The sequence below is a fragment of the Ailuropoda melanoleuca genome, chromosome X, assembly GCF_002007445.2.
Source record: "Ailuropoda melanoleuca isolate Jingjing chromosome X, ASM200744v2, whole genome shotgun sequence".
Taxonomy (NCBI): Eukaryota; Metazoa; Chordata; class Mammalia; order Carnivora; family Ursidae; genus Ailuropoda; species Ailuropoda melanoleuca.
The window spans coordinates 4,705,681-4,728,937 of record NC_048238.1 but is presented as its reverse complement, the minus strand read 5'-3'; the positions used below and the strand labels follow the sequence as shown (position 1 = coordinate 4,728,937).

The 23,257-nt window shown below is 46.9% G+C and overlaps 1 protein-coding gene across 1 annotated transcript in view; it reads right to left on the bottom strand.

Moving 5' to 3' along the window:
• Positions 1 to 1,329: 1,329 nt before the first annotated feature.
• The window catches only part of LOC117797481 (steryl-sulfatase-like), an 82,753-nt gene continuing 60,825 nt past the window's right edge, over positions 1,330 to 23,257 (bottom strand). The window contains exon 5 of the mRNA XM_034649885.1: positions 1,330 to 1,810. Coding sequence (XP_034505776.1) covers positions 1,803 to 1,810 — 8 coding nt within the window. The 3' untranslated portion in view covers positions 1,330 to 1,802. The remainder of the gene's footprint in view (positions 1,811 to 23,257) is intronic.

The following is a 23,257-nucleotide window of genomic DNA, read 5'->3' as shown; positions in this document are numbered from 1 at the left end:
CACAAGCAGGGGGAGTGGGAGAGGAAGAAGCAGGCTCCTAGCAGAGGAGCCTGATGTGGGGCTCGATCCCATAACGCCGGGATCACGCCCTGAGCCGAAGGCAGACGCTCAACCGCTGTGCCACCCAGGTGCCCCTATTTATTTATTTATAGACAGAGAGCGAGAGCACAAGCAGGAGGAGCCATAGGAGAGGGGAAAGCAGGCGCTTCACAGAGAAGGGTAAGCCCCATGTGGGGCTCGACCCCAGGACCCTGGGATCATGTCCTGAGCCGAAGGCAGATGCTTAACCCACGGAACCACCCAGGTGCCCCATATTTAACATCTTTTGATAAACTCTCCTGTAAAACCAAAGGTGAATTTTTCATATGGGAACTATTATTTTTTAAATACAATTGAAGAATCTGAAAGCTATTATCCCTACAACAGTTCTCAGCCCCCGGGCAGCCTTAATGAGGGCTACCACTGGATTCGGAATGTCCCTGACTTTCAGGAAATGCATATACTAGTCGAGGGCCCTGGGTTTAGGTCAGGGCAAATTCGGGATAAACTAGCGTGCTCGACAGGTGCCCTGGGAGACCCCCTGCCTCAGGCATACTCTCATGGCAAAGGCTTAGAACTTACTATTTGAGTTCCCTTCGAAGCCCAGCTTTATCGGGTCTTTTCTGGGCCAAGAAAACCATCCTGAGGCATTTCAGAGAGCATGCCTGGATTGAGTTCTAATTCAAATGCAGAAAGCAACAGTTCTACCACCCCACTCCCAGCCAAAAATAACTGGCCAATGATTCTGGCGCTCCCACTAAAGTCTAGCAGTGAGGGCTACTATGAAATATTAAGAAGAGAACTTTTATCTTAACCAGAAGGGCTAGAAGCAAGGATAATCCTACATGATGGACGGAGTGACTTAGGTTGAAAGGGTCTTTGAACACCAGGGAAATAATGTAGCAGGATTTCCCTACAGTTGCCGGGAGAGATTTAACCACCTCTTCCCCTGTTCGAGTTGTGTAAAATTTTTTTTTTTTTTAAAGATTTTATTTATTTATTTGACAGAGATAGAGACAGCCAGCGACAGAGGGAACACAAACAGAGGGAGTGGGAGAGGAAGAAGCAGGCTCACAGCAGAGGAGCCTGATGTGGGACTCGATCCCATAACGCCGGGATCACGCCCTGAGCCGAAGGCAGACGCCCAACCGCTGTGCCACCCAGGCGCCCCGAGTTGTGTAAAATTTTAAAAGTACAATTTCCAGAGGTTTGCAAACCCAAAGTACGAATCTAAAAAAAACCCAATATATACTAGGGCGTTTGCTAGACTGATATGGCCAGACTCACAAATTACCATCACAAATTGCAATTACAGGTAAAATTAGGTGTGACAAATCTATGCAAATAAAAAAGGGATATATGCTGAAAATAGTCACACATATACATGCAGCCTCATGCATGTTGTTATGTGTTCACCGTGCATTTAATTGTAGCACTTGTTGACAATGTCCGAGTTCAAAACACATACCCGCAGAGCGCGGAGTTAAACAGATAACCTTGCAACCCAGCTCGGTAAAACGATTCTATGACCAGACCCTAACCTTTAGTGGTGCTTTCGTATTCCGAAGCCTTTGAGCGTGGCACAATACCCTGAAGCTGGCATTCACAGACCCACCTTCGGAGAGTGATCCATGCATCCGTCATCTGGAGCGTGTCTGTGACGAGGTGGTGTTAACAGACACAAGAAGTCCTCACACGAAACAGGGCATGTTCACATTGCGATGATCGGTGGAAAGACTCTGTTCTTGTTGTTGCTGTGTCCCTTAACGGTCTAACAAGACAGGTGGGAAGGGAAAGCATCAGTGGCGCAGGAGCACAGGACGGGCAGCCACGGAGCAGCACCCATCTTGGCGAGGACAGAGCTTCTAACACATGCAGGGGGAGTGGTAAGTCAGCAGCAGGCACCTCGAGAAGAAAGCCTGCTTCTGCTGAGATCCACTGTAGCCCTCAGGTGCTCCTGTCCTCATCCCCCTCCCTCCCTCTGATTTCCCACCAGCGCTCACCATTGGTCAAACCATCCTGAAGCCTGAGACACAGAATCCCCAAATAAGGTCCACACCGCTCGGCCTCCCAGGGCAGCGAGCGGAAGGAGGAGAGGATTTAGGGCATTTCTAGAGAAACAAACCAACGATACAGCACAGTGAAGAGACCTCACTACATGTACCAGACAGCATCCACAGGACAACCTGCTAGGAGACGATCCCCCCACATACGTCAGAACTCTAGGTTCAACCATGAGCATCACGGTGACCACTGCAGCCCAAATGCAACCGCAGACCCACAGACACACAAGTTCAATCTTCATACTGGAACACGGCAGCCCAAAACTTTATTTTTTGCTGGGTTTTCCTACAACAGAATATTTCATCACATGGACCTTGTGGGCACACGCTCGCCGTTGAATTCTTGGCACCCACAGCAAGGTCTTCTCCAACACAAACACTCACGGGGGCCTGGTGTCCCTCTTGCCTTTGGTACCACAGCATCAAACGTCCGGGGCTGTCCAGAGGGCTTTACCATGCCCTGGAGGAACACGTCATCCCTTTCGAATTGGAGTTCTGACTTGCATTTGATAGTCTTGCATTTTTTCCTACTTTGTCCTCTTGCAATTGTTTGCTAGAGTCTGAATGTCTGTTCCCCCCCAAATTCATACATTGCAATTCTAACCCCCAATGGGAAGGTATTTGGAGGTGGGGCCATTGGAAGGTGATCGGGTCATGAGGGTGGAGTCCCCATGAATGGGATTAGTGTCCTTATAAAGAAGATCCCAAAAGAGCTCCTTAACCCTTGCACCATGCGACAACACAGTAAGACAGCCTCCTATGAACCAGGAGGGGACTCTCATCAGACACCACATCTCATGCTACCTTGATCTTGGACCCTTTGACTTCCAGCCTCGAGAACTTGGATTTCCAGCCTCGAGAATTTGGACGTCCAGCCTCGAGAACTTGGACTTCCAGCCTGGAGAACTTGGACTTCCAACCTTGAGAACTTGGACTTCCAACCTTGAGAACTTGGGACTTTCAGTCTTGAGAACCATGAGAAATCAATGTCTGTGTTTATAAGCCCCCCCGGCTATGACATTCTGTTACAGCTACCCAAATGGATGAAGACATTCTATAATAAAATAATACATTTTTATTATGACTACCTGGGAAGTCCTTCTAACTATGCTGGGCTTGGGTCTTTAAATCTTGTCATCTAAATCTAACTGGGAGAACCTCTGAGCAAATGAAAACCAGGCAAACTCATTTCACTAGGTGGACACTTCCTGATGTTTTCTAGTTGGGTACTTGTTTCCCACCTCCACTGTCTTTGTGGACAATTACAACAAGCAGAATAACAGAAAATGTAGCATTTATTCCTACTTGCATAGCTGTGTACAACACTTCTCTGTGGGCTTGGAAAATTGGAATTCTTTTATTTGGTTTTTTGATTTTTGTTTTGTTTTTTTAAAGATTTTATTTATTTGAGAGAGACAGAGATACTGACAGACATAGTGAGACACAGCAGAAATGGAGAGGACTCGATCCCAGGACCCTGAGATCATGACCTGAGGCGAAAGCAGACGCTTCACCAACTGAGCCACCCAGGCACCCCGGGAAATTGGAATTCTGTTAGATCAAGACCCACTTCTCCCTGCTGGGCTTTAAGGTGACTCAGAGAGAGAGGACTGTCTGAATTTGGGGGTTGGATGTATGCCCCACGATCAAGGAGGATGGACTGCATCAATGTGTCCACAGTTTGTGTTCTAACAGGGGTCCTCATTGCAAATCAAGCATCACCTCAAATACCCGTCTCTGTGTACATGTGGGTTCACACAGGGTCAAAGATCAGGGGGACAAAATGCTCACCCTTTCCATGAAATTTGCACTGCAGTTGGGTTTCTCTAGTGTCACAGAAACCTAAGGAATCTGTGATGGTTCCCACAGTCGACCAAAGAACCTAAGCTAACCGTGCATATGTCATTAAACAACAAGCTGCAGGACGTAATCCGTGTATTCCGGTGAATCCTTGAAGGTTATACGTTTGATGGTGGGTTTTTTTTTTTTTAAAGATTTTATTTATTTATTTGACAGAGATAGAGACAGCCAGCAAGAGAGGGAACACAAGCAGGGGGAGTGGGAGAGGAAGAAGCAGGCTCATAGCGGAGGAGCCTGATGTGGGGCTCGATCCCATAACGCCGGGATCACGGCCTGAGCCAAAGGCAGACGCTTAACCACTGTGCCACCCAGGCGCCCCTGATGGCGGGTTTTTTTTTTTTTTTAAAAGATTTTATTTATTTATGTGACAGATAGCCAGCGAGAGAGGGAACACAGCAGGGGGAGTAGGAGAGGAAGAAGCAGGCTCCCAGCGGAGGAGCCTGATGTGGGACTCGATCCCGGAACGCCAGGATCACGCCCTGAGCCGAAGGCAGCCGCTTAACGACTGTGCTACCCAGGCGCCCCTGATGGTGGGTTTTTATCCCACTCAGAGAATATCACAATTATTGCTGATGATCTAAAAGACTCATTTTTCATCACGGACACTGAAGAAAGATAAGAAAACAGATGCTCTCCTATTCGTAAATATCTTTCCTATTTTGGGGCAAACAATTTGTGACTTGCTCTGGGAAAATAGGAAAGAAGAGATGAGCATATGCCAGAGGTTAACGGAATCAACGTAAATAACTGTGCATTTTAGACTATTTCCTTCCAAATATTTTGAAGGTTCACTGAAACGATTTTCTGACACACACATACTTCTGGAAAAAAAATAATGTGCACATCTGTATTCCTGGAATGAAGATGGCAAACAGCACATCTTTCTTGGAATATGTGAGCTGATGGTTTTGCCCTTAGGGGAGAAAAGAAGCGTCTGCACCATTTTGTCTGGGCACCATAGCAACAGGAGGCAAATGATCAAGTGTGGATTCCCTTCAAAGGGTCGGCCTGCCGTGAGATATCTTAAACACTGCTCACATGTTTGTCCCTGTGAATCAGGACACGGCGTTTATCGCTAAAGAGCTACCAAGCTTGTTGCTAGCAAGGACGCTAGGAGGAGAAAGGCAGGTGGGTCCCAGAACTTAGCTCACTGCACCTGTTTTCTGTGCTTGCTGTAACAAATCAGGTGGCTTCTAGAGGCTGTCCACGTTCCTCGGCTTACAGTCACGTCATTCTGACTTCTGTTTCTGTTGGCATATCTCCTTCTCTGACTCCAACCCCTTGTCTCCCTCTTACAAGGACACCTGTGCTTACAAGGTGCCCACCTGCATAATCCAGTATAACCCTCCCCCCAACTTGAGGTCCTTAACTGAATCCCATCTGCAAAATCCCCTTTGCCATGCAAGCTCCCATATTCTCAGGCTCCAGGGATGAGGGCATAGATATCTTCAGGGTCAGGGGAGGGGGTCATGATTTTAGCTAGAGTACTCATATTTCTAATGGCAATGTTCGAAGATTTCCTTGAATGGATTCTGAGGCCATGCTTTCCGTCTGTGCATAAACAGAGTGAATTCTCCCCATGGCCTGATCTTGAGCTTCTAGGTGGGTTCCCAGACAATTTTTATCCACATGGACGTGCATCCTCTCTCCCTTTTGTGACTCTTGCCTTCTCGACCCCCTGTGTTGATCAAATAAAAATGTCTTATGTTCCATTAATCCTTTCTGGCCACACACTTGCAAGTTCTAATTTTGTCCAAGAACTCCCCTTTTATATGCCATGCCTATCTTCAGTTGCTGACATTTACAAGCAAGGCAAATTCCCCATATCAGAAATGAGGGCAGCATCCGTATTTCGGTCAACTTTTCACCCTATAACCCAAGGACACCTTCTTACACAGAAGTTGCTCATTCATTCATCTACTCAACACATATGTATCAAGCCATGCTAGGCACCAGGCACTCTTCTAGGTACTCAGAAATGTTGGTGAATCAAAAAATAAGTGGATTCATTGCTTAATAGTCTTATAAAACCGATTGCCGTGGGGCACCTGGGTGACTCAGTCAGTTACGTATCTGACTCTTGATCTCCACTTAGATCTTGATCTCAGAGTCGTGAGTTCAAGCCCCATGTTGGGGTCCATCCTGGGTGTGGACCCTACTAAAAAAAAGAAAATGATAGGGGTGTCTGGGTGGCTCAGTCAGTTAAGCATCTGACTTCAGCTCAGGTCCTAATCTCAGGGTCCTGTGATCCAGCCATATGTCGGGTCCCCCCATTCATACTCACTCTCTCTCCCTCAAAGAAATAAATAAAAAAGTATTCAAGTTAATTAAAAAAACAAAAACAAAAACAAAAACTGATTCCCACCATAAAGTCTTCTTGGCTTCATTTGGAACCCTGTCTCCCGAAATAAGTTTGATGAATATCGTAATATGACAAATACGGAAAACAACAGTTTACACCATTAGGAAAACTTTATACCATCTATGTAAATTGCTGTGTGCAGAACTCATCATGAAGAACGTCAAATATCTTTGTTATATCATCAGAGTTGTGTCAGAAGAGGCATTTTTTGAGAGCAATGCCCACTTCTTCTACCAGCAATGTGTAAAAATGTGTAAGCTACATGGCGGCACGGCATGCGCAGAATTCATTTATTTTTGAGATACTCTGAGATAGTGGCAGAGCTATGCCCATATTACTCCTTAGTACAAACTGTGTGTGTGTGTGTGTGTGTGTGTGTGTACTGCTTCTCCACTGTAAGAAACATTTCTTTTCTCTCGGTAGCACTTGTATTCATTTCATTTCTCAAGCTTTTACGCAGCTGAAGTCCCACTGAGAATTGCATTTATTTTTGAATGGCCTATCCAAAACCTTTGGGAAGATGTGAGCAAACAAATCCCTGACTGTCTTGCAGTGCATTTACTGTACTTGTAAAGGGTGTTGTTTTGTGCCAGGCTCTTAGGAGAGGTCCTTGAAAAAAAAAATCGCTTCTCTATTTTAAACAGAAAATGAATTTTACATTGATTAGAACACAGACCTTTAATAAGTACCTCTAATAGACTTCATCGACTCTGCATGCCTGAGATAATAGAAGGATTAAATGCAAAGAAATTATACTTGAGACACATGAAATATAGAGAGATGGATTCTTTGATCTATTATTCCAACCACGATTTCATTCCCTTTTCTTCCCCCTTATTTTATTATCTCGTGATTTTGTGTTAGTAAAAGGCAGAACCCCTAGTCACAAAAAGCAATCCCTCTCCTCCTAGACCTTAATCAACACGCTCATATGGATGTTCTATGGGTTTTCTCTATACAATGCATTCTTTTTTAAGATCTTATTTATTTATTTTTTTTTTTTAAAGATTTTATTTATTTGACAGAGATAGAGACAGCCAGCGAGAGAGGGAACGGATTCTTTGATCTATTATTCCAACCACGATTTCATTCCCTTTTCTTCCCCCTTGTTTTATTATCTCGTGATTTTGTGTTAGTAAAAGGCAGAACCCCTAGTCACAACAAGCAATCCCTCTCCTCCTAGACCTTACTCAACATGCTCATATGGATGTTCCATGGGTTTTCTCTACACAATGCATTCTTTTTTAAGATCTTATTTATTTATTTATTTATTTATTTTTAAGATTTTATTTATTTGACAGAGATAGAGACAGCCAGCGAGAGAGGGAACACAAGCAGGGGGAGTGGGAGAGGAAGAAGCAGGCTCATAGCAGAGGAGCCTGATGTGGGGCTCGATCCCACAACGCTGGGATCACGCCCTGAGCCGAAGGCAGACGCTTAACCGCTGTGCCACCCAGGCGCCCCAAGATCTTATTTATTTATTAGAGAAAAGGAAGGAGAGTGCAGAGGGAGAGTAAGATGGAGAAGCAGACTCCCCCCTGAGCAGGGAGCCTGATGCAGGGCTCCATCCCAAGACCTTTGGATCATGACCTAAGCCGAAGGCAGATGCTTAACCAACTGAGCCACCCAGGTGCCCCAGTACAGTGCTTTCTTATTTCATTTTAGACAGGCNAGAGCCACCCAGGTGCCCCAGTACAGTGCTTTCTTATTTCATTTTAGACAGGCTCTGGATTCCCAACATGGAAACAAACCGGTAATGCCCGAAACTGAGAAACACAATTAAAATGTACTTTCCTATTCCTCTTCTCCCTCTCCCTACCACCCCAGTCTCTCCATAGATACTGGAAAATGTAGATTCCTACTGGCTGGATCTTAAAAAGCACTGAAAAAAGAGTAAAAATTTCTTGTTTTTCATGAGTTGTCTTTAAAAACTGATGGATGGGTTTGAGATTAGCCAAGATTGGAGCAGAACTGTAAGGAGATTAGGAAGAAGAGACAGAAGGCTCCCATAAGACAGAATGCTTACTTGTACCATCTCACTGTACTTCTCATCTCTGGAGGCTGCCTGCAGAGAAACCTCAGACACCTAGACACCTAGCAGCCACTTCTTATGCCATACTAAGCAGTCGCACACAAGAAAAATCCAGCTCAACATAAGATTGCTTGACTGATTTCATGTTTGAGATCAACTATTGCCCTTCCTCGGAAATGCGTTTGAATCCCTCCCTGCTGGGTTAACCATACAATGAAAATAATACTCAGAGTGAAAACTGCATCTGGGACCAGAAGGGACATGCTGGGTACATCCCAAGCACCTGCTCGTCTTGGGGCTTGCCTGCCCAGGAATGACAGGTCAGGGAGAGCTGATGTGAATCCATGCTCCATCCTAGTCTAGCCTGGCAACCTCAAAAGGGCCATGGCTGGCCAGGAATCCTAACTGCTACCATGGGTGCCTTTCTCCTTCCCTCTGTTTCTGCCTCTGTGTTCATTCTGAGCAACGTGCCTACCACTTTCACTCTCCTTCCCACTCTGATGGCAGCCCAGACTCACAACATGTGTGAAACCAATGCTATTACAGCCCAAATCCGACTTTAAGAAACACTACCATCGAGCCGGTTCAAGGCATCCAATGAGGAGAGGAAGGAGACAGAGGATGATAAGCTGAATTAGAATAATGTCTCTTTCTGGCACAGAACGTGATTAAGAAAATGTCTCTACTGAAAGAGACAGAGATATGGACAAATGACGTTAATACAACGTGCTTGGGTCTGTAACTGAGATAGTTACAAGGACGGGTGTGATTAATTTTCCTTGAGAAGGAGTAACAGAAGACATTGAAATCGCTACTCAGGTTGGTGTTGTTCGAGAATGGAAGGAAGCCATGCACAAAATAAGAAATGGGATGGCAGGTAAAAGAAACACGAAATTAAGAGAGAGCACGGAAGACGTGTTCCTTATCGAAGTATGTTTCAGAGATGATTCATAATATATCTCCTACTTGAATTTTCACATTTTCAAAAATAAAAAATCCCAAGAAAAATCCAGTAAAGGAATTTACTTAGAAGAAACAGCATTTCCCAAATGGATTGGACATTGGACCTTTTTTCTTTTTTTTCAAGGAATACCACTTGGGACATACTGAGCCCGGGTACCGTATGTCTTGAGAAGACTGTCTTGGGAGAGGAGGTTGGAGGGCTTGGAGGGGCTTCTGTAGTTAAAGCAAGCAGTGAGATCCACCGTCTTCTCATGGGCGCTCGAGCTGCCATCGCCGTCTCCCTGCACACTGGGGAGGTCTCTCCCCGCCACGCTGGAGCTCCGGAAGGACCCTCTTTAATGAAACCGGTGCTGGCATGTACATCACAAATGCAACTCCCATGAAGACCAGCGTGACTGGTTGGTCAGCCTGTTCTCTCCCTTCCTGAGCATCATCAGGAGAAACTCCAGTGGAACAAGAAAGGTACCTGATGAACGTGCGTCTTGCGTTGTTAGGGCTGCAACAACAAAACAGTCTTCTCACTGTGTCTTCACAGGGTGCAAATATCCCATCAGAGGCAGAGTCACCCCATTAGAACCACCCCTATACATTTTGAGGCTGGTAGGTTCTACTGAAGCTGCTGATGGGATCTCTATGGAATGCAAATATCATTTGCCTACTACACATCTCTAGTAAAACGAGAAACCAGCTCCTCAGAATGGCCCTGTTCCCTTGGTACCTTTGCAGCTCCCTTTTGTCCACAGATCCCCAGAAACATCTCCATGCTTTTGGCCCTTGCTCATGTCCCTGCCTAGAATACCCTCCCCACCATCTTTACCTGGCTGGCTCTTATGCCTCCTTTAAGACCTGCTCAGGATACAACCCACTGGGGAGACTATCCATCTCTTGGCGCACAGATACAAATGCTTGCAACGTGCGGCTGAATGAAGGAGGTAGTTATCGCTTTCATGCTTCAACAGAATTAACTCTGAGGCATAACCCAGGCTCAGTTTGCAAGTCTGGTAGTGAATCAACAATAGTCGTACAAAGGGTATCGATTAGCCCTTATCCTCAGGGGACAGGAGTGAATAAAAGTTTAATTTCACACTCCGTACATTCAAGGTAGTATATCAAAGACCCTGCATGTCAGGAGAGGTGCTGGAAAATGCGGGGGCAATCATCGGAAGGATTTATTGGCCGTGGGCTCCGAGCCAGGTGGGTGGGAGGCTGTGAGTGTCACAAAGGAGTGTGAAGAAAGTCTGGGAGTTTCCAGACAAGACCAGGGGAGGCCATTCACCTACCCCACAATTGAACACAAGTTCAAGAAACACTCCAGAGAGTGGACAAGAGGCCATGAAAATGCAAAGGTCTTGACCCAAAAGGCTGTTGAGGAAAGCTCTGGGTTTGCCTTTAGAATAAAGCATGAGTTATCAAGTGAGGACAAGATGGGTCTGGAGAGGGTCAACAGAGCTCACATGGGGACATGCATGCCGTTCCATCATATTGGCGGATGGGCCCATCCTGTGAGGTTCATGTGCTAGCTGCAAGACTGCTGCATAAGAAACCCTCCAAATAAAAGAACGCATGTGTTGCCCATGCATCTGGAATGGAGGCTTGCTCAACACTGGGTTTGCTCTCACATCAGGGGGTGAGCTGGATGCTGCATGAGCCCAACAGCCCCAGGTGGGATGACTAGGGTAAACCTGTGCTGGTGCAGTTCCTGCCTTGTTCTCCTGCACCTGTAGGCAAGCCTGGGCTCATTCTCTTCCTGGTGGTGGCAGGGAGAAGAGCAAATGCGAGGACACCGATGCTTTCTCCAGTCTCTGCCTGTGTCACGTCTGCTCATGTCCCACTGGCCGGACACACAGACAGGTCCACTCTGGGATGACAGGGGAACGGCCTTGAGCACAGGGTGAGGGACGCACTGGGACCATCAACGCTACATTCTGTGCTCAGCACACGCGGGACGGTTTGCAGGAGTGCCCTCCAACCGCAGTCCTACACGTGTGTCTGATCTGCTTAAGAACAGACAAACTGCTTTACTTAACCCAATGAAGAAAGTTCTATATTGGAAATCAGTGTGAAAGGTGGCAGAGTACTTGAAAAGCAAACAGGAGAGGCAGAGGTGATGGCCATGGAAACGGCTTTCATCCTGGGGCTGGGCACAAAGTGAAGAGACAATGTCAGGCCACCTAGCAGCATGGAAAGAGGGGCCTCATGACCTGTGCTGGGACCTCCAAGAGCTGATCCTGCCTCACTTGTGTCTGAAACTCTGAGGGTCAAAGAAAGTGGGTCTAGAAGGTCCAACAAGTGGAAGGCATTGGCCAACGGCTTCTCCTTTTTCCCACTTTGCTGTATCTCTCTAGTATCCCTAATGGGCAGGCTCCGACAGGAAGCCATGAGGTAAAGCTGAAAGTGCACCACCTTGGACCACGTGAATTGCCCATATTCTAGTGTTTCTTCCCTGTGAGAACATAAGTTTCATTTGGATCACACTACTGCTTTTCAGAGTCGCAGCTCCAGCCTCCCCGAGCAGGGCACTGAAGGACCGAAGCATGGGTTGGTGGCTAAGAACAAGCTGGGGCTCCCCCTACAGGTGGTTTCATGGTATCTGACCATGGCCCCCCTGTGCACTGGTCCAGTCTCCTCTGCATATCCATAAGGACTCGATTCTGAACTGCATGACGGGCTCCCGCTGTCTACGGTAGGACATGGAGTTCCCTGCAGATGTCCAAGCCCGCAGCCCAGGGCTCACCCTGCAAAGCCATCGGACAGGAGTCTCCTGCTTTGTCAGGTCAGGATGCCATGGGGAAGGGGTTCGCGACCACGTGCAGACAGACGAGCATCTAAAAGGAAGACTCATGTCGTACTCTCAATGAGAGCATTTGTCCTTTCTAGAAGCTTCATGGAATGAGGATCGAAGAGCACACAACCAGAAGGCACCCGTAAACACCCTCCCACGCCCCGTGCNGGTATCGATTAGCCCTTATCCTCAGGGGACAGGAGTGAATAAAAGTTTAATTTCACACTCCGTACATTCAAGGTAGTATATCAAAGACCCTGCATGTCAGGAGAGGTGCTGGAAAATGCGGGGGCAATCATCGGAAGGAATTATTGGCCGTGGGCTCCGAGCCAGGTGGGTGGGAGGCTGTGAGTGTCACAAAGGAGTGTGAAGAAAGTCTGGGAGTTTCCAGACAAGACCAGGGGAGGCCATTCACCTACCCCACAATTGAACACAAGTTCAAGAAACACTCCAGAGAGTGGACAAGAGGCCATGAAAATGCAAAGGTCTTGACCCAAAAGGCTGTTGAGGAAAGCTCTGGGTTTGCCTTTAGAATAAAGCATGAGTTATCAAGTGAGGACAAGATGGGTCTGGAGAGGGTCAACAGAGCTCACATGGGGACATGCATGCCGTTCCATCATATTGGCGGATGGGCCCATCCTGTGAGGTTCATGTGCTAGCTGCAAGACTGCTGCATAAGAAACCCTCCAAATAAAAGAACGCATGTGTTGCCCATGCATCTGGAATGGAGGCTTGCTCAACACTGGGTTTGCTCTCACATCAGGGGGTGAGCTGGATGCTGCATGAGCCCAACAGCCCCAGGTGGGATGACTAGGGTAAACCTGTGCTGGTGCAGTTCCTGCCTTGTTCTCCTGCACCTGTAGGCAAGCCTGGGCTCATTCTCTTCCTGGTGGTGGCAGGGAGAAGAGCAAATGCGAGGACACCGATGCTTTCTCCAGTCTCTGCCTGTGTCATGTCTGCTCATGTCCCACTGGCCGGACACACAGACAGGTCCACTCTGGGATGACAGGGGAACGGCCTTGAGCACAGGGTGAGGGACGCACTGGGACCATCAACGCTACATTCTGTGCTCAGCACACGCGGGACGGTTTGCAGGAGTGCCCTCCAACCGCAGTCCTACACGTGTGTCTGATCTGCTTAAGAACAGACAAACTGCTTTACTTAACCCAATGAAGAAAGTTCTATATTGGAAATCAGTGTGAAAGGTGGCAGAGTACTTGAAAAGCAAACAGGAGAGGCAGAGGTGATGGCCGTGGAAACGGCTTTCATCCTGGGGCTGGGCACAAAGTGAAGAGACAATGTCAGGCCACCTAGCAGCATGGAAAGAGGGGCCTCATGACCTGTGCTGGGACCTCCAAGAGCTGATCCCGCCTCGCTTGTGTCTGAAACTCTGAGGGTCAAAGAAAGTGGGTCTAGAAGGTCCAACAAGTGGAAGGCATTGGCCAACGGCTTCTCCTTTTTCCCACTTTGCTGTATCTCTCTAGTATCCCTAATGGGCAGGCTCCGACAGGAAGCCATGAGGTAAAGCTGAAAGTGCACCACCTTGGACCACGTGAATTGCCCATATTCTAGTGTTTCTTCCCTGTGAGAACATAAGTTTCATTTGGATCACACTACTGCTTTTCAGAGTCGCAGCTCCAGCCTCCCCGAGCAGGGCACTGAAGGACCGAAGCATGGGTTGGTGGCTAAGAACAAGCTGGGGCTCCCCCTACAGGTGGTTTCATGGTATCTGACCATGGCCCCCCTGTGCACTGGTCCAGTCTCCTCTGCATATCCATAAGGACTCGATTCTGAACTGCATGACGGGCTCCCGCTGTCTACGGTAGGACATGGAGTTCCCTGCAGATGTCCAAGCCTGCAGCCCAGGGCTCACCCTGCAAAGCCATCGGACAGGAGTCTCCTGCTTTGTCAGGTCAGGATGCCATGGGGAAGGGGTTCGCGACCACGTGCAGACAGACGAGCATCTAAAAGGAAGACTCATGTCGTACTCTCAATGAGAGCATTTGTCCTTTCTAGAAGCTTCATGGAATGAGGATCGAAGAGCACACAACCAGAAGGCACCCGTAAACACCCTCCCACGCCCCGTGCAACCTTCCCGCGGTGGGTTCCGCAGCAGGTGGACTGATGAAGTCCACGGCACGGAATATTTTTCATGGGCTGCATATGACATTTCCTTAGAGCACATTGCAATGAAGCTATCTCTGGACAGCCGTGAGCGGCTGCCAGTATCAGAAGGCTCCAGAGTCAGCCGTGTGTGAGGACTCTGCCGCAAAGCTTTCCGACTGTGCCTACAGTCTTTCTTTGGCTTCTGGCGGAAGCTGGGAAACCTCCAGGTATGCCAAATAATGACAAAATGAAATTAGAGAATGTTCTCCAAGGCGAACCAGACATTTTGTGTCACTACCACGTTGAAGGAAAAGCTGGAGCCGGGGCTGAATCCATTTGCTTTCTGTTGATAAAAAATACCTCTTCCAGATGTTTCTCTTCCTCCTTCCCCTCCGTCTCCATCTCTATTATCCCCCTCCTTTTTAAGATTTTATTCTTAAGTAATCTCTACACCCATCACAGGGCTTGAACTCACCACCCCGAGCTCAAAAGTCCCCATGTTCTGCTGACTGAGCCAGCCGGGCGCCCCCCAAGTGTTCTCTGTAAATCTTTCTCTTTGCCCACCTTTGGGTTACACCCTTCACATGCTAACTCCCAGGTTCTGCTCTGACACATACATTTTTTTTCTGCCTCTGAGCAAAAAACCAATTCTACTGGCAGGAACTGCTCGGAGCTACCCTATGATCCAGCGATTGCACTACTGGATATTTACCTCAAAGATACAGACGTAGTGAAGAGAAGGACCATATGCACCCCAATGTTTATAGCAGCAATGTCCACAATAGGTAAATCGTGGAAGGAGCCGAGATGCCCTTCAACAGATGACTGGATTAAGAAGATGTGGTCCATATATACAATGGAATATTACTCAGCTATCAGAAGGAATGAGTTCTCAACATTTGCTGCAACATGGACGGCACTGGAGGAGATAATGCTAAGTGAAATAAGTCAAGCGGAGAAAGACAATTATCATATGGTTTCTCTCATCTATGGAACATAAGAACTAGGAGGATCAGTAGGGGAAGAAAGGGATAAAGAAAGGGGGGGTGATCAGAAGGGGGAATGTAACATGAGAGACTATGGACTCTGAGAAACAAACTGAGGGCCTCAGAGGGGAGGGGAGTGGGGGAATGGGATAGGCTGGTGATGGGTAGTAAGGAGGGCACGTATTGCATGGAGCACTGGGTGTTATGTGCAAGTAATGAATCATGGAACTTTTCATCAAAAACTAGGGATGTACTGTACGGTGACTAACATAATATAATAAAAAATTAAAAAAAAAAAAAGAAAAGAAACCGCTCTTTGCTTGTGGATGTGGGCAAAACTGCCAAGGCATTTAAAGGGAAGAGGTGGATGGATGTTTCCACACACGTGAGATTTTCCAACGCACAACTATAATCCCCCCCCCCGGCACGTCTATGCCCTATCCCCCTTTGGGAACTCTCCAGCTTTGAAGCAGACACCAGCAAGGACCTTCTACACCCACTTTCTTGTATCCTCAGAGATTCCGCCACGAGCAAGGCAGGGTCAGCTCTTCAAGGTCCCAGCACAGGTCCTGATGCCCCNCGATGGCCCCTCTTTCCATGCTGCTTCATGCCAATCAATGGACAGCCCATGAATGGATGAGACGTTCCAGTGACCTTTTCTATGCCACACGTGGGGAGTAAGGGCCCTTCCTGAGCAAGGGTGAGCGGGTCGGTGGGCACTCATGTCAGTCCTGGTGGTTCTAGGGGCTGGGGAATGAGCCCGACAAGACCACCGGTATCACCCCTACCTCCCCACACCACTCCTCCTCCCTTGCTTCTTACTCCCTTGGTTCTTATCCTCTCAAGAAAGCACAGAAGCAAAGTGTGACTATTCTCGCCGAGCAGAAAGGCAGGGAAGAGGAGGCAAGCAGGGGGGACTGAGGCCTGAAAGAGGGAAATGCTGAAGCCCCAGAGCCAGAGGTCCAAGGCTGCCCGTCCCTCCACTACCACAGAGTGGGGCAATGAGCAAAGAGGGGGGTCTCTCGTTCCTCTCCAAGGCTGACAAGCCCAGCCAGTCAAATAAGCTGACCCCAACAGTGAAGGGGATGGAGGGAGATCCGATTTTGCCTGGAGGACTGGAGTCGGCCCCGAGCTATAAAGATGCTCTCTGCATTGTCTCTGCGGAAGAACTTGGCAATTGTCGGTTTTTATATTCTACTCACCCTCTGCAATCACTCTCCCCTTTAGAATATTAGCGTTGAAAATTGCTACTTATCCGAACTATAAATATGCAAAAGTGGCTTATTTCAATAAATAGCTGTAGGCCGGGAATCAGTGATTGCATAGAAAATACACATATATTAATACATAAAGCTAAGAGTCTACTCGGAGCATTAAACCAAAACAGTTTTTATTTCCCATCGTTCCCGAGGCCGTGCCCACCATACCCAGAGAAACAGCACCATGGGTTACTTCAGAAGGAGGCCCCAGTCCCTAGAACACAGAACACCTTGCTCAATCTTGGGTGGCATGGTGGATGTGTCTCGAGTTTCAAACTTCAGAGATACCCGCGTCTGTCGTGCTGGACACGGACGATAAAGGAAAAGGCTCTCCAAGTTCCAAAAGCTTTTCATGATTGACCAAGAGCAACGCTTGGAAGGATGAAGTTGGCATTTCACTATCAACAGTCCATGGACAGGTGCACAGGTTTACAAGTAAACATGGTTCTCAGCAGACGGCTGGAGGAGCTGAGGAGGACGAAGGGGAGAAGCAAAGACAGAGAGCTGAGATGTGGGCAGGCTGAGACCCTGAGGAGGAGACAGACCCCTGAAGGTGAAGGCGGCAGTCTAAGGCAGACGGAAAGCAGAGCAGAGCACCACAGCGGCCTGGCGTATCTACGCAGAGAAACAGCCCCGAGAAACACTTCCAGACAAACCTGCCCAACATCTCAGCACTCTGGCTCTCCAAACGTCTCCAAACAGCTCAGGTGAGATTCGGTCTCTCCCACCTGGAAGAGAGCAGACTTTTCTTCCAGACGTGGGGGAACATGACTCCGTATTGCAGGACTGCAGAGTGCAGGGCCCCAAACAAGGGACACATGGAAATAAGAGCCAGAATGCTGGGAGCAACAGAGCCAGCCACGGGTGGGGGAGGGGCACCGGGAACACAGCTCTCTCCTGCAGAGGGTAAGCCTGGGCTATGCCAACTGCAGGTACTTGAGTGGGGCAGGAAGCAAGGAAAGACGGGAGAAAGAACACCCACCAGCCACTCTCCCACCTCTAAGAAGCTTTGGAGGCTCCCTGTGAACCATCTTGAGACAAGGATGGGAGACCAGTTTTAAGATGGGGGGAAGAGGATTCCAACCCGACCAGGAATCTGATTCTGAATATTGACCCAAAATAAAAAACCACAATTCACTGTGCTACCCTGGACCTCAAGTTGAGTGTTTGAGATGTTTCTTTTCTTCCCCCAACACCACTGCACATGAGCGTTTTGACAAGACCACGAGGCCACAAAGAAGATCATGAAAGTTACCCCCCCCCCCAGGGGCAATACAGTGTTAACTATTTTAACATGGTTTGTTCTTGGCCCAAGCCTCTGGCTACTGTAGCAAGCTTTCCTTTAGCTTTTGATGGTTGTTTTGTGATACATCCAACAGACCTAATCCAGAGCCAGAAAGAAACAAAGAATTGTAACACTAACCCAGATCAGTGGCAAGGATTCTCTCCTCTGCCTGGACTGTTTCTGGGACTTTCCCACAGGCTGATATTGGTGCAAATTCATCTGCCAACCTTACACGAATGCTTAGTCCCTATTGCCCTAAGTCCCGTGGTATACACGTGCGATGGTTCAGAGGCTACAAAAATATGGACCTGCTGCTGACCACTGGCATAGTCAGGGAGATGCCAGTCTTCCCAAGATGCCAGGCTGCGTTTGCAGAGCTGGTACCGAGTGACATCCTCTGTGTGTCTGCCCACAGCAGTCTGCCCGGGATTATTTTAGAAAGCCACGGCCTTCCTCTGCAGCAAACACGTGTGTATGCATACACTACATGACACATGTTAAGACCCACGTATACATCCATACAGCAAACAGCAATAATAATTCATGACATCAAGATATGACCATCAAGATGGTCATGCTATTCTTGGAATTAATCAACGGGAGTGCTTCCTGTGGCCAGCGTGTTGGTTTCAGAATGGTCTCCCCTGGTGCACGCACAGCTTTCCCTTCAATCTCCTTGGAGGTCAACCGTTGGCACCTGGAGCAATATAGACTCCTTTGCTTTACGTGAGAACACAGCAACACAGACGAGGAATCTGATCCTATCCCACGTAATGCATTCCAAATTCTGCATGGGCAACTTCTGAGGGACCAGGGAGTCCCTTCCCCCCGACATGAGTAATATGCAGTACATAGGGGCCCTATGTACTATTTTGAAAGTCATTGCCAATTACAGATCTTCGCAATGATACTGTGATACAACCTTGCCGGTGAATAAACCTTCTATGCCCACTGACTACTCAAAACATCCCAAGCCTGTCTACGTCTGTGTTCACATGAACGGTGAATGCCAAGTTCATAAAATTCTAATCTAATAACATGCTTGCTCGTTTCAGATATATTTATTTAGCATCTATGGAATAATTACTCCACGTCATAGCTATATTTTGCCAATTGGTTTGAAGCACTGGATTCCTCCCTACCTTAGGACTTTTGTGACACAAGTGAATTGACCACCTCTTTTCTCATTTGCAGACAGGTCCTGGATGCTACTTTACCCTACGTCTAAGAAATCTGAGAACCTGGCACATGAAAAACGCGTTGTCATTAAAAGGCACATCAAAGAATACCTCTGTAAGAAGAGAAAATATACTCAGGCTCATTAGTATGAAAAAGAACTCAATCATTCCATTAAAATTAGGTTACTGAGTTTCACTATTTGACACATACTTATTCCAATTAATTTCAATTAGGAAAAGCAAGTGTAAACGGCTGTGTAGACATACAGTCACCAGGCAGCTTGTCTGAGATCATTAGATGCGATATCCAGGCGTAACTACTAGTCTAAGTATGAGACAGTGAGTCATCCCTTCTCACCATCAGCTGCAGCGCGGAGAAGTCATGCTGCGACAATCCTTAAACTACGTATCCATTACGGATGCTAATCAATCTTGACATGCTCATTTTTTTTGGTTAAGAAAATTAATAATAATGTACCAGAATTACAGGAACCAACCAAAGCTGTCTTCCTGCTATCTCTTTTATCTCGTCTCGAATGTGGTGCACCAAGAAAGGGCAAGGGGGTGCTGATACTTTTGAGGCAGACCTTGGTAACTCAGTAGTCAAGACAGATTCCCAACAGGATCGCCCGATCGTGGCCCATTTATCTGGGAACTTGCCATCTACCGTTAGTGGTACAGATGAATCAGTTACAGTAGCCATATGAGCGGGTGGTATCCCTTTCTCTGAGGGTTCCAGACCTGCACACCACAGAAAGTCAGCAAAAGGAACTCAGACCTCTACAGTCTTTTCCCAGGAAAAAGTTTTTTCAAGAACATGAAGCCCACGTGACAGGTGGAAACGCAGGCATGGAAGCCAATGAGCTCGGGGTACAGGTGGGGGTGACAGAGAGAGGGGGTCACGTCGCATCATAAGCAATAAGAGAAATCCCCCCTGAGAATATGTCTTACAGGAGATGAGTTACGAGGATCACTGCATATTAAAAAAAAAAACTCATTTCTCAGAGAGCAGTGGATTGGAAAAATCGTTATGCAAGCAAACAGAATGGGCCTTACGAAAACAAATTATACTCATAGCTCACGGTGTTGAGTCCTGACTTTGACAACATGATTGAGCAGTAGATGTCTTTACTCCCATTTCGCAGAAGAGGGAGCCGAGACTCAGAGAGATGTCAGGGCACTCCCCTATGACCCATCACTCTTGTGACTGGTATTCAAAAGCTCCCCCAATGCCTCCATGCTCAGAATATGACAAACATGTCAGTGCTTTGTGACCGAAAGGCACTCTGGGGTCCGTGAGGGGAATCAGACATGCGGTGGTAACACCAGGAACAGCACACCGTCCTTCATCAGGAATTTATACAAATCTTCTCCCCGTAGCATGCAAAGCAGCGAGCTTTACAATGGGAATGCCACTGGGGTGTGAACATTGAGTCACAACTAAATTTTAAGATTGCTCTCTCGCGCAAGCTCGACTGATAAAAGGGCAATTAAAAAACACTTGCTCTTAGGTGTACGTTGTTGTTCAATCAATAATCATTTTAACCCTATTTGTCTCTCTCGAGCACGGCTTTATTTGTAATGCCTGGTGTTGCCTGTGGTATAGTTCCTAGGTGCTTTCCAAGGTGTGCTTTCAGCAGAACAGAATTAAAAGATTGTTTCAATTTGTTTTTCTTTTCAATCCACTCTTTTGTTATTACAAAAACAAGGACAGCTGCATTCTCCACGGGGCTGATATGCTGAACTATATCTTCATTTTCTTTATTGTATGATTAGATGGTGCCCATTTCTTTATCTTTATTTAACGAAGATCTTGGAAGGGTTTCATATTTCAAAGTGTAGCGTAATCGACTGGGAAAGGCAAAGACTGAAGAGAGCTACTGTGTCTAGTTGGACAAGACATTTGCAAACCCAAGTAAATGAGTAAACAGCACACACAGGAGTGACGTTCTAAGCAAATGAGTAACAGCTATGAGTGAATATGTGACAATTACATTAATTACAACCACAACCAGGAGAATGTAGGAGACTCCGAAGACCGGGCTCTGACTACTGGGCAAATAGCCAGTAATGAGTTTCTCTCTGGGTTGAGAAGCTTGGCTTTTTTTGGTGACCAGCAACGCGATGGTAGACAGGACGACGCCCAGGGGAGGCTGAGCCGCAGAGCTGATGGCAGAGTGAGCGCGAGCCCTCAGTAAAGTCGACAGTGACTTTCGTGACCTCCTACAGGCTCACGCAAGGATACTGCCTGCTGGATTCTAGCTGAGCGGTTTTCAGAGTCTGAACCTTGGTCCCCCGGGAGTCTGGGAGACATTTTTACAGGGTCCCTGGGAACATATCTGTCTTCCTAATAATACAGAAATGCCATTGACTGTTTTCAGCGCACGAACCATTGCATTCAGGGAGCAAGAGTGGGGGTACGTGGAGCTGCTGTCACCTTATGCCTGATCGAGGCAGTGGTCCCAAAGTCATGTCCATCACTACCATGCTCTTGAGTAAAAGAACATCACTTTCACTTAAGAATGTTGTTGACTAAGCTGTAAAAAATCATTCATTTTCTCAAATATCTCGTGAATACGTATCTTTTTATTATTCTGCATGACAGCGCATCTGGGGGGCTCCGCTGGTAAAGCATCTCCCTTCAGCTCAGGTCATGATCTCAGGATCCTGGGATCGAGCCCCGCATCAGGCTCCCTGCTCAGCAGGGAGTCTGCCTCTCCCTCTCCCTCTACGGCTTGCGTGCTCTGTCTGTCTGTCAAATAAGTAAATAAAACCTTTAAAAAAGTATCCTGCATGATAAAACGTGGAGTACACATAACGTTGTTGTCCTGCCTGAGGATGTCTGATGGTTGTCTCCAGGGGGAAAAAAAAAAAGTATGCCACTGTTTGAGCTCGTGACGTGACTTAGTCGTTACCATTTTTATGTGACAGAATGCCTGGCAGACGATCGTGGTAATTCAGACGTTTTCCCAAAAATGAACAAAGCCAGTCTGTCACTTGATGGAAAGCAACTGACAAGTCTTTGCTGCCAATGACAAAATTCAAGATTTCAGGAAGAATGAGTATTTGAGAAATCTGACCTCTGCCACCACAAAGTTGAGGGCCTCCCAAACCTTAAATTCGTTCCTAATAAAAGTGGTGGCAATGTTAAATAAATGTGAGCTTTCCACGCTGTATCATGAGATGTGTGAATATCTGGAAGGCCTACATAACCCAGCAAACTGCTGTTTTCTGAAAGAACTAATGCATAATGTTACAAAGTCCTGCACGGGTAAAACATGCACGTTAGGTGCAAGATAAAACAATGATTTCAATGCTGTAGAGAACAAAATGTGTATGCATGTGGGTTCACAGGACACTTTTTATTTTTTATTTTTTTTAAAGATTTTATTTATTTATACGACTGAGCGAGAGAGACAGCCAGCGAGAGATGGAACGCAAGCAGGGGGAGTGGGAGAGGAAGAAGCAGGCTCCCAGTGGAGCAGGAAGCCCGATGCAGGGCTCAATCCCAGGACTCTGCGATCACTCCCTGAGCCAAAGGCAGATGTTAAACGACTGAGACACCCAGACGCCCCATCACAGGACACTTTTTAACCTATAAGGACCTACTGGTGTGGAATTTTGCTGTAGTACTAGAGAAAAATATCCACAGCTATTAATTATCCTATTTTTTTCCACTACCTTACTATGGGAAGCCAGATTTTCTGAGTACACACCAACCAACACAATACATTTCAACAGACTGAGTGCATTAGCAGTGATGAGAACCCAGCTGTCTGTTGTTAAAATCAGGACATAAAAATGTTTGGCAAAAATGTACAAAAATGTAATGCTACGTAGTTCACCATTTTGCTTTATTTTAGAAATATTTATTTCTTTTTTTTAAAGATTTTAGTTATTTATATGACAGAGAGAGCGGGAGAGCATAAGCGGGGCTTGATCTCAGGACCCTGAGATCATGACCTGGGCTGAAGGCAGATGCTTCTCCAACTGAACCATCCAGGCATCCCAAAAATAGTTATTTTTATAAATCTCATTATGTTAACATGAAATAGATTTACTATTGTTACTTTTAAATGAATGTGTAAATATGTTTAAGTGTCTCCATTTTCACTTCTGATTTAACACACATTCATAGCTGTAGCCCATATACATATGTCTGTGGGGTCTTCGGTAATGTTTAAGATTGAAAGATGTCCTGAGACCAAAGCATTTGAGAAGGACTGCCCTAGAAGCATCCTGCTTTCAACATGCAACGAGGACCTCTGTGCTACTGCCCTATGCTTGCAAGTGGGCAGACCGGGTTGTTAACTGCTAGACTACGCCCTGATTATTGATTTCA